General features: G+C 44.0%; 1 protein-coding gene across 3 annotated transcripts in view; it reads right to left on the bottom strand.

The window, feature by feature from the left end:
- The window catches only part of LOC122559930 (tyrosine-protein kinase HCK-like), a 33455-nt gene that overhangs the window by 12060 nt on the left and 9690 nt on the right, over positions 1-11705 (bottom strand). For 2 of the 3 annotated variants that reach the window (XM_043710038.1, XM_043710040.1), the window contains exons 4-6: positions 9804-9907; positions 6615-6761; positions 3675-3824 (exon numbers count right to left, since the gene is read on the bottom strand). In XM_043710038.1, coding sequence (XP_043565973.1) covers positions 3675-3824; positions 6615-6761; positions 9804-9907 — 401 coding nt within the window. The remainder of the gene's footprint in view (positions 1-3674; positions 3825-6614; positions 6762-9803; positions 9908-11705) is intronic. The other variant, XM_043710039.1, reaches the window with a different exon arrangement.

Below are 11705 nucleotides of genomic sequence, written 5' to 3'. Positions count from 1 at the left end.
CCCGCCGAAGCGTAACCCACCCATACCCCTACATTTACACCTTACCTAACACTATGGGCAATTTAGCATGGCCAATTCACCTGACGTGCACATCTTTGGACTGTGGGAGGAAACCGGAGCATCCGGAGGAAACCCATGCAGACACGGGGAGAACGTGCAAACTCCACACAGTCAGTCGCCTGAGGCTGGAATTGAACCCGGGTCTCTGGCGCTGTGAGGCAGCAGTGCCACCGTGCCACCCACCACTGTGCCACAAGAGCCCCTCACTCCAAAAGCACCCTCTGTTTTCAGCAGATGAACACTTGAAGCCCAAAGAAAACTAGGTTTATTTTCCCTCAGCTGTTTCTGTAAGCTGTGACTTTTAAATAATAAGACAGAGATCTTTATAATGTGAACCAGTCACTCTGTGCCTGATAGAACAAAGAACAGTACAGCACAGTACAGGGCCTTGATATTGTGATGATCTTTTATCCTATTCTAAGATCAGACTAACCGACATACCCCTCATAGTACTATCCTCCACGTGCCTATCCAAGAGTTGCTTAAATGTCCCTACCACTCTACTCCCACTACTGGCAGTGCAATCCACACACCCATCACTCTCTGTGTAAAGAACCGACCTCTGACATCTCCCCAAAACCTTCCTCCAATCACCTTAAAATTATGCCCCCCCATCATAGCCATTTCTGCCCTGGGAAAATGTCTCTGACTATTCACTCTATCTATGCCTCTCAATATCTTCTACATCTCTACCAAAGTCTCATTTTTCTTCAGTCCAATGAGAAAAGCCCTAGCTCCCTCAATCTTTCTTCAGATGACATGCCCTCCAGTCCAGGCAGCATCCTGGTAAATCTCCACAATATTCCAAGTGTGGTCTAACCAGGGCTCTATAGAGCTGGAGCATAACCTCATCGCTCTTAAACTCAATCTCCCTGCTAATGAAAGCCAACACATTATACACCTTCTTAACAACCCTATCAACTTGACTGGCAACCTTGAGGGATTATTGGGCATATACTCCAAGATCCCCCTGTTTTTCCACACTGCCAAGAATCCTGCCTTTAACCCTGTATTCTGTATTCAAATTCCACCCTCCAAAATGAATCACACTTTTCCAGGTTGAACACCATCTGCCACTTATCCGCCCAATTCTGCATCCTGTCAATGTCCCATTGCAACCTATGACAGACCTCCACACTATCCACCACTCCACCAAACTTTGTATCATCAGAAAACTTGCTAACCCACCCTTTGACTTCCTCAACCAAGTCATTTATAAAAATCACAAACAGTAGAGGTCCCAGAACAGGTCTGTGTGGAATACCACTGGTCACCGAGCTTCTGGCTGAATACTTTCCATCCACTACCACTTGCTGTATTCTTTTGGTCCAGCCAATTCTGTCTCCAGACAGCCAGATTTCTCTGTACCCCATGCCTCCTTACTTTCTGAATGAGTCTACCATGGGGAACCTTATTAGACACCTAAAATCCATGTACACCACACCCACTGCTCTACCTTCAACTATTTGTTTTGTCACTTTCTCAAAGAACTCAATAAGGTTTGTGAGGCATGACCCACCTCTCACAAAGCTATGTTGACTGTCTCTAATCAGACTATGGTTTTCCAAGTAATCATAAATCCTGTCTCTCAGAATCCTCTCCAATAATTTGGCCACTACTGACGTGAGACTGATTGATTTGTAATTCCCAAGATTATCTCTTTTCCCTTTCTTGAACAAAGGAATAACATTTGCCACCCTCCAATCATCTGGCACTACCCCAGTGGACAGTGAGGAGACAAAGATCATTGCCAAAGGTGCAGCAATCTCTTCTCTCGCTTCCTGCAGTAACCGATGGTATATCCCGTCTGGCCCAGGGGAATTATCTATCCTTCTGCTTTGCAAAATTTCCAGCACATCCGCCTTCCTAACATCAACCTGTTCTAGCAAACCAGTCTGTTCCAGTAGTGAATACTGAAGCAAAGTTTTTATTACGGATCTCCCCTACCTCCTCCAACTTCAGGCACAAGTTCCCTCCATTACCCCTGATCTGCCCTACCCTACTCTAGCCATCCTCTTGTTCCTCACACAAGTGTAGAATGCCTCCTGTAAATATGTGAAAGCATCTGGAGAAGGAAACTGAAAAGCATCATTCTAATCAGTATAAGAATTATCTCGACAGACCCTGTGAACAGGGCCCAACTGAACTGCCTCCCCAGCTCCTCCCTCCATCTATAACACACATGCTTATTTTTCCTGTGTGTTTGTGCATATGTGTGTGTGTGTGTGTGTGTGTGTGTCAGTACGTGTGTGTGTGTCAGTACGTGTGTGTGTGTGTCAGTACGTGTGTGTGGGTGCATGTGTCTGAAGTGTGTGTGTCAGTGTGTGTGGTCCATAGTGGTTTATCTATAGTCAGAGTCTTTATTTGCAGTAAATAAATTGTAATAAATAATATGTAATAAATAAATAACACATGTTAGATACAGAAACCTTGTTTAAGCTCTCAGGCTGGGTCTAATCGGGATATTTGTGGGTTCTTTAAGTTTGGTGATGCTTCTGTGAATGGCAGGCTTGACTTCCAATGTGGGGCATCATTCCTGTAATATAGGGAATGTGGTGGCTAACAGACACATGGAAAACTCCCACAAACAGTAACGTGACTGTGATAAGACAACCATTTGTATATATAGATCCTGGTGAGAAGGTTAAGGACAACTACCCTACTCTCCTACAGAATAGTGCTGTTGGAGCTTTCATATCCCGGGAGTAGATGTGACCTAAGTTTAGTGTCTCATTCAAAAGATGACACCTACACCTTAAACAGTGCAGCACTCCCCCAGAGTGATAGCTCAAACTGTGGGTTTGGGTGTCCGGAGTGGGACTTGAACCACAAACTTTGTGATACTGAGGAGCTCAAGGTACTCTTAGCCAACCTTTACTGGCATGTTACTGAACAGTCTCTGGAACAGGTGGGACTTAAACCTGGGGATTCTGGGCTAGAGATACGGAAAGTACCACTGCATCACAAGACCCTGGCAGAGGAGCTACATAATGAATCATGTCCCAATGCCAATGTGCAGCCACGTGGAGCTCAGGGATTTGTGATAGGTCCGAATTGTAGCAGAGAGATCAAGGAAGGTGGGAGAGCTAATGGAGATCAGAGGCAGGAAGGACATGGCAATAAGGATGAAAATGTCAACATCAAGAGATTGTCAAATTGGGAGCCAAGGTTGATCAGAGGGCACAGGGGTTATGGGGAAAGGTGGTGTGAGTTAGGAGATGGATGTAATTAAATGCTGGGCAATATGGAAACATATTTAAATGTAGGATGTTCACAACCTTTCATAGAGAGAACAGAGAGGTTACTGTATTATAGTAGTTACATCACAGAGCTATTAATGAGTTCAAAAGTGACCTTGAGGCTGTTAGATTGTGGCAAAAACCTCAATTGGTTAATTAATGTCCTTTAGGGGAATGAAGCTTCCATCCTTACCTGATCTGGTCTACATGTGACTCCAGACCCAGAGTAAGGTGGTTGACTCTTAACTGCCCTCTGACATGGCTGAGGGAGCTCCTCAGATGTATCAAAGTAAAAGTCCATTCAGCCATCACCTCCTCAGGGTAAATACAGACAGCCAGTGATGGTCACAGCGAGTGGAGTGAACATTTACTTACTCATCCTGCCTTCTGCAAAATGTCCAACTTCTCGTTTACTTTGCAGAAGAACGCACTTCCTCGGAATTTCAAAACCATCCGTTTTTGAAATACTTTGAGACTTTTTGAGCGGGGGGCTCGCGAGCCTTTGGCACAGACCATTTGCATTTCCTACAGAAATAGATTCAATCGAACATTTTAGTTTGTTTGATGGTGCAATTTGGGACAATCAGCGACCCACAACACTCCTCCTAGATGCAGGGAAACTCCACCCAGCATTATTTAGCATTGCTACCTGAGCATCTCTCTTTAACGAGTATGTTCAGGTTAAGACTCCAGCCTGGAATCTGAGCACACAATTTAGACTCAGATTGAATGAGAAACTGAAGGAGAGCTGCAATGTTGGAGCTGAGTCTCAGACCAATGACTCCAGCTGTCTGTTTAAAGGGACAGAAAACCCCCTGCTGCTTTAGAGAGAAACTCATGCTGCTGATCAACATTTTGTTTGCTTTACAGAAGAAAGCTAATGGCTATTAGGCCCGTTGTGTAGATACTGACTCTCTGCAGGAATAGCATCAACAAATCCTCCTCTTTCCCAACATCCTGTGAATTCTTTCACTTTAGATAATTTCTCCTACTCTCTTTTGACACCTCGTTGGGTCTTGCTGCCAGCAACTCAGGAGCAGCACATTCTGGATCCTAAACCTCCTGTTGTGGAGAAAGGTCACCTTGTGGTGCAGCTCAGTGGTTAGCACTGTTACCTCACAGTACCAGGGATCCCACGTTCAATTCCAGCATTGGGTGACTGTCTGTGTTGAGTTTACACATTTTCCCTGTGTCTGTATGGGTTTCCTCCCACAGTCCAACAATGTGCAGGCAAGGTGGGTTAGCCATGGGAAATGCAAGGTTACGGGGATTGGATGGGATTCTCTTCAGGGGGTCAGTATGGGCTGAATGGCCTTTTTCCATATTGTAGAGATTCAATGATGAAGTTCCCCAACAAATCATATACTCTCTGCTTATGAATTCCTCTACCAATTGGATGTTTCTCTGTATTTGCTCTGTCCAGACCCCTCGTGATTTTGAACACCTTGATCAAATCCCCTTGCAACGTTTTCTTCTCAAAAGAAGACAAGCACAGCTTCTCCAGTTTGTACACAATGTTTCATCCCTGGATCCATTCTTTCCCTGCACCTTTCTGATTTTTTTTTAATATTCATTGAGAAGTTGTGTCAGTTTCACTGCCTTCCCTAACTGCCCCTTGAACTCAATGGCTCCTTAGGCAATTTCAGAAATGGTTAAGAGTTAAACACATTGCTGTGGGTCTGAAGTCACATGTAGGTCAGGCCGGGTAAGCCCAACAGATTTCCTTCCCTAAAGGACAAGAGTGACCCAGGTGAAGTTTTACAACAATCAGCAATGGTCACCATGGGGCCTGCCTTTTATTCCAGTATTTTATTGAATTTAAATTTCACCACCAGACATTGTGGGATTTGAAACCCTGACCCCAGAACATTAGACTAGGGCTTTGCAATATAGAATTACTGAAACTCAGAACTATTCCAGCACATAAGGAGGACGTTCAGTGCATCATGCTTCTACTCGCTTTTCAAATGAACATTGTTATCTTGTGCCAATCTCCTGCCTTTTCCCCAGACCCTTGCACATTATTTCTATCCAGATAACCATCCCATCCTCTCTTTAATGCCTCACTAGAACCTGCCTCCACCACATTTCTAAACAGCTCATTCCTCACCCTAACTCCTTACTGAGTGAGAAACAGCTTCCCCCTGTCAACACTGCCCAGGCCATTCATGATTTTGAAACCTCCATCAAATCTCCTCTCAGTCTTTTTCTGTCCAAGGAGAACAGTCCCAACCTCTTCAATCTATCTTCATCACTGAAGTTTCTCATTCCCGGAGACATTCTTGTAAATCATTCCTGCACTCTCTCCAATGTTTTCCCATCTTTCCCATAACAAGATGTCCAGAACGGGACACAATACTCTGGCTGGGACCTAAAAAGTGGCTGATACCGGTTCAGTGACACTGCTCCAACTGCCAGCCCCTCTGTCTGATGCCTTCACATCCCTCCAGGGTGAGGAGTGAGTGCTGGAATGACTCCAAAACCAAATATCAGCCAATGGGAATCAGCAGCAAGATTCAGGGTGGGGGTGGAGGAGAGGGGATTGGGTTAAGTGGGATGGAAATAAAATTGGGAACTGAAATAGTATGATAGTAATAGGATGCACTCCACGTGTAACATGTATTTCTGGGTCACAAGCAAAGGTTCAGGCTCAGTCCTTCAACTATGTTTTCAAACTCATACACACAGAGACCATTCAGCCCCTCGTGTCTGTATCTGTTCTTTGAAAGAGTTAATCAATTGAAAAATATTTTTGCATTTGAGGAATGCCTTGCATGTCCTCAGGACATTGGAAAACTCTTCACAGCCAATAAAGCATTTTTAAAGTGTAGACACTGTTGCAATGTAGGAAATTCAACAACCAATTTATACATAGGAAGATCCCACAAGCAGCAGTGTGATAATCATAGAATCCCTACAATGAGGAAGCAAGTCATTCGGCCCTTTGGGTCCACACCACCCTCCGAAAAGCATCCCACCCAGTCCCACACCCCCCACACTATCCCTGAATCCCTGCATTTCCCAGGGCCAACCCACCTACCTGCACATCTTTGGATTTAATTATATATTTTGTGAAGTTGACTATGGGAATAAACTTTGGACAGGGTACTGGAGAGAAATCCCCTGCAGTTCTTCAAAATAATGATGGGAATCTTTGAATCCACCTCCAAGGACAGATTAATCCTTTCGAAAACTGAATATCTTTTGGAACTCATGGTGTTGTCAGCTACCAAAAGTAATCCCACTTCCCTCTGTTTTATTAACCCCAACAGCTCAACAGCTTCACCAAAGCAGATAAGCAAAATCAAAACTTACTGTGATAATACTTGACTAGCTCTGATAGGCTGATGAACTTGACCCGTGGATTGATGTAATAGCCACTGGGCCTGTTGGATACTTTGTAGGACATGACTCTAAAATCCAGCTTGGGATCCCAATGCTTCACCAGTAAAGCATAGCAACCTAATGCAGTAAAGGAGAAATGCTTCAGGAGATGGGAGAAACTAAATCTGGCTCCATCCGATCCTATCCTTGGATACTTCTCCAATACCAGCTCTATCCCAGGAACATACCATGCCATAGTCTGATAAATACAATGCTATACCTCACCACATCGCCTTGCCTTGGTTAGATCCCAATGACATGCTTAATGAACACCTTCTCCATTTGACTGTGTGCACTTCTCAGTAATGTATGGTATTGTTGACCAGGCAATGTGCAGATGGTGAGGGAGATGGAATGGTCTACTATTGTTTTTGTGATGATGTGGAGGTGCCGGTGTTATACTGGGGTGTACAAAGTTAAAAATCACACAACACCATTTTATAGTCCAACAAGTCTGATGTAGAAAGTCTCTAACCTCACACCCTTAATGCAATTTCTGAGCTGAGAAGTCACCTTTGTTTTTATAAAACTTTAAGTCATCTCAAGAATGTGACTTAAAAGAAGTTCTATGACTCATATATTAATGAACTAAAACCAGTAACCCATTCTAAAAGACGAAAAACTTAATAGCAATCTAGGTTTGCTCAATATATCATTTAATTGCATGGCACGGTGGTCTTTTGCTATAAATTCTGTGTCTTATGATCCTGCGCCACGAGTTACCTGATGAAGGAGCAGCATTCTGAAATCTGGTTCGTTCTGAAGTTGAAGGCGTGTACTGTACCTTTAAGAGAGAGTGAATGCAGGTACCTGTCATGTGGCTGACAGCAGTCTCAGTGTGTGTTGGAAAATTGAAATTACGTAACATTTGGCTGTGACCAAGCAGTTTAAATTATGCTCAAAGATACTAAAAATCAATCAAATTTGAATTTTACTGTTTTGACAACATTGAACCAATGAGAATATCTGACGTTTTGGGGAGAAAAAGCAGGCATTTTGGAAAGTTAACCAGAGAAAGAGCAGCAATAGCCATTTGAACAACTACTTTTTGCCATATTTTCTCTAAAAGGTACCTTTTTTGTATGAAACATCTTTGCAGAAGAAGATTGAAGATGATCCAGGAAGATCTATAAACAGAGGAAGGTCAACACTATCTGGTTTAGAAACTTGAGTTGCTGTAAATTTAATAGGGGCTTTATTAGATCAGTAGGTTGTTTTAGAGTGGGAGGGAAAGAACAAACCTTCAAGAGGAAGGAGGCTTAGAGTTGTAAATAATTGTTGTTTCATATTCATTTTAGAGTTAAGGAATAAAATTGTTGTTTTTCCTTGAAATAGTGGAATTTGGGAGTTCTCTGTCACTTGTACTTTAACAAATTGAGGTGAACTTTTCTGGGTGTTTGGTTTAATTAGCAGAGGGGTTTACCCTGTGTTGAATCACTGCCAGATAAACCTGTTGGACTATAACCTGGTGTTGTGTGGCTTTTGATCTTGTTTTTGTGTTCAATGTCAAGATGGGGGCATTGCTGACAAGGCCAGGGTTTATTACCCCTCCCTAATTGCCCTTGAAGGTGGTGGTGAGCTGTCTCCACAAATCCATCTGAGTGGTTTGCTTGGCTACTTCAGTTTGAACTAGTTGCATTGGTCATGGGTCTCAAGTCTGTTTGGTCAGACTTGGTAAGGAGAGCAGGTTTGATTTCTGGATGATACAAACTTTGTACATGTTAGTAGGGGGGGGGGGGGGTGCGGACAGAATTCAGGATGAAATGAAACATACAAGTGGAAACATGCATTTAGGTGGAAATATGCAAGCAGTTTTCAGAATGAAACATTGCTGCTCATGCACAGCACTGCAGGAGTGCAGGGGCTCCAGATACACCTTTACTCACTCACTCTGAGTAAATATCACCCATTCTCGACAAAGTCATAAAGGGCTATTAAACTGTCCCTAAGTATCAAACAACTCAAATTCTCAAAGAGGATTGAGGGCAGAGTAGTGGATGTGACCCATATGAACTTCAGTAAAGCGTTCAATAAGGTTCCTCATGGTAGACTGGTTAGCAAGGTTAGATCTCATGAAATACAGAGACAACTAGCCATTTACGTACATAACTGGCTTGAAGGTAGACAGAGGGTAGTGGTGGAGGGTTGCTTTACAGACTGAAGGCCTATAACTGGCAGTGTGCCACAAGGATCGGTGCTGGGTCCACTGTTTCTCGCCATTTATATAAATGACTTGGATGTGTTTGTTAGTTATAATTAGTAATTTTGCAGATTGTAGTGGAGAGCGAAGAAGGTTACCTCAGAGTACAACAGGATCTTGATCAGATGGGCCAATGGGCTGAGGAGTGGAAGATGGAGTTTAATTCAGATAAATGTGAGATACTGCATTTTGGAAAGACAAATCAGAGCAGGACTCTTACACTTAATGGTAAGATCCTGGGCATGTTGCTGAACAAAGAGACCTTGGAGCACAGGTTCACAGTTCCTTGAAAGTGGAGTTGCAGGTAGATAGGATAGTGAAAAAAGTCTTTGGTTTGCTTTCCTTTATTGGTCAGAGTATTGAGTCCAGGAGTTGGGAGGTCATGTTGCGGCAGTACAGGACATTGGTTAGGCCACTGTTGAAATATTGGGTGCAATTCTGGTGTCCTTCCTATCGGAAAGATGTTATGAAACTTGAAAGGGTTCAGTAAAGATTTACAAGGATGTTGCCAGGGTTGGAGGATCTGAGCTTTAGGGAGAGGCTGAATAGGCTGGGATTGTTTTCCCTGGAATGTCGGAGGCTGAGGGGCAAAGATAGGATAAATAGACAAGGCCTTTCCCCTGGGGTGGGGGAGTCCAGAACTAGAGGGCATAGGTTTAGGGTGAAAGGGGAAGGATATAAAAAAGGCCTAAGGGTCAACTTGTTCATGCTGAGGGTAGTACTTGTATGGAATGAGCTGCCAGAGGTGGTGGAGGCTGAATAGTAAGGGGTTGGAGGGATCTGGGCCGGGTGCTGGCAAAAGGGACTAGATTAGGTTAGTATATCTGGTCGGCGTGGACCAAAGAGTCTGTTTCTGTGCTGTACATCTCTCTGACTCTATAACTTCCAGGACAAGCTCACACAGTCACTCCCTGAGTTACCTTTCTTTGACTGGCTCTCTCTGATCAGGAAAGTTCCCTCTTTGTTTTCTGGTTGGAGAATTACTCTCTCTGCTTCTTTGCCACTCACTCCTTTGAAGAACCACCTGTGAAGAACAATGACAAACCATGCTCTCAATTTCTGGTGGAATGGCAGCAAATCAGAAATATCAATGTTAAGCTAGAAATCACAGGTATCCACCACCATTCTGCTCTCAATCTGGCTTAAAGCCAAATCATCTGCATTGAAACACAGTCACGGTTGTAATGTAGGTGCTAGGTCATGTGACATGTGCTAATGTCCCTGGACTAGCAATCTAAAGGCAAAGCCTAACATCTTTAAATGCAGTGACTATGTCAGGAATACTGAGCTAGTCTCAGTTATGGTGTCCAAAGCAACAAACATTAAGAAACTCATCTGGTTGACGAATGACCTCTCGGGAAGGAAATGTACCATCCTTTCCTTCCCTAGTCTGGCCTACCCATCACTGCAGACCCAGTGTATTATGATTGACTCTGAAATGGCTGAACAAGTTCGTCAACTCAAGGGTCATGGGGATGGACAACACATGCTGGCCATGTTATACTGACATGAAATAATGAAAGAATAAATTTGGTAATGATCACCAATTTGGGTGCTGTAAGATCCTGTAAAGAGAATGACCACTTGATCCTCTGATGTTTATGGATGACTGCATGCAGACTTCAAAATGTGTCATTCCTGAAGAAGGGCTTATGCCCGAAACGTCGATTCTCCTTCTCCTTTGATGCTGCCTGACCTGCTGCGCTTTTCCAGCAACACATTTTTAAGCTCTGATCTCCAGCATCTGCAGTCCTCACTTTCTCCTGCATGCAGACTTCACCTGCTCTTTGAAATCATCCAATGAATGAATTCTTTCACATCCACTTCAGAGGGCAGACAAGGCTGAGATGACTGACCTCCAACAACCACAACCATCTTCCTGTGTGTCAGGTATGACTCTGACCACCAGAGAGTTTGCCCATTGATATCCATTGATTCCAGTTTTGCCAGGGCTCCGTGATGTCACACTCGGTCGAATACAGCCTTGATGTCAGGGGCTGTCACTCTCCCTTCCCCTCTGGGATTCAGCTCTTTTGTCCATGTTTGACCCAAGGCTGTAATGAGGTCAGGAGCTGAGTGGCCCTGGGGGAACCCAAACTGGGCATCACTGAGCAAGATATTGCTGAGCAGGTGCTGCTTGATAACACTGTGGATAAGACCTTCCATCACTTGACTGGTGATCGAGAGTAGACTGATGGGATGGTAATTGGCTGGGCGGGATTTATCCTGCTTTTTATGTGCAGGACATACCTGTTTGGGGAGATGCCAGTGTTGTAACTGTATTGGAAGAGCATGCCTTGGAGTATGGCAAGTTCTGGAGCATAAGTCCTCTTTACTGCAGAGGGACCTCAATTATCCAAATATCGGATTACCCGAAGGAGATCTCGAGGTCCTGATAGAAACATTACATCAAACAGCTGTTTCAACCCTGATTATGTCTTTTGTTTACACTGATTAAAAACGAACTCGGCTCACTGAAATGCTGCTGAGAACAGTCCTGGACAGTGCAGGCACCGTCTCCAAATAACTGACCTCTCTGTCTCTCTGTCTCTCTGTCTTTCTGTCTCTACATTTTTCCTGGAGCTCTACACAAGGGTGTACTCTGAATCCCCCCTTCCCCAGATAATCTCTCCAACATTGTCCTGTACAGGGCAAAGGTGGAACCTGTCAAAAAGTTGCAGTAAAACGTGGTGTGGGTGTGTGGGTGTGTGTGTGCATGTGTGCGTGGGTGTGTGTGTGGGTGTGTGTTTGTGTGGGTGTGTGCGTGAGTGTGTATGCGTGAGTGTGTGTGTCGTCTGTGTGTGTGTCTATGTGTGTATGTC

The sequence above is a fragment of the Chiloscyllium plagiosum genome, chromosome 20 (assembly GCF_004010195.1).
Source record: "Chiloscyllium plagiosum isolate BGI_BamShark_2017 chromosome 20, ASM401019v2, whole genome shotgun sequence".
Lineage (NCBI taxonomy): Eukaryota > Metazoa > Chordata > Chondrichthyes > Orectolobiformes > Hemiscylliidae > Chiloscyllium > Chiloscyllium plagiosum.
The sequence above is the reverse complement of the archived record's forward strand: the minus strand, read 5'-3'. Positions and strand labels throughout refer to the sequence as shown.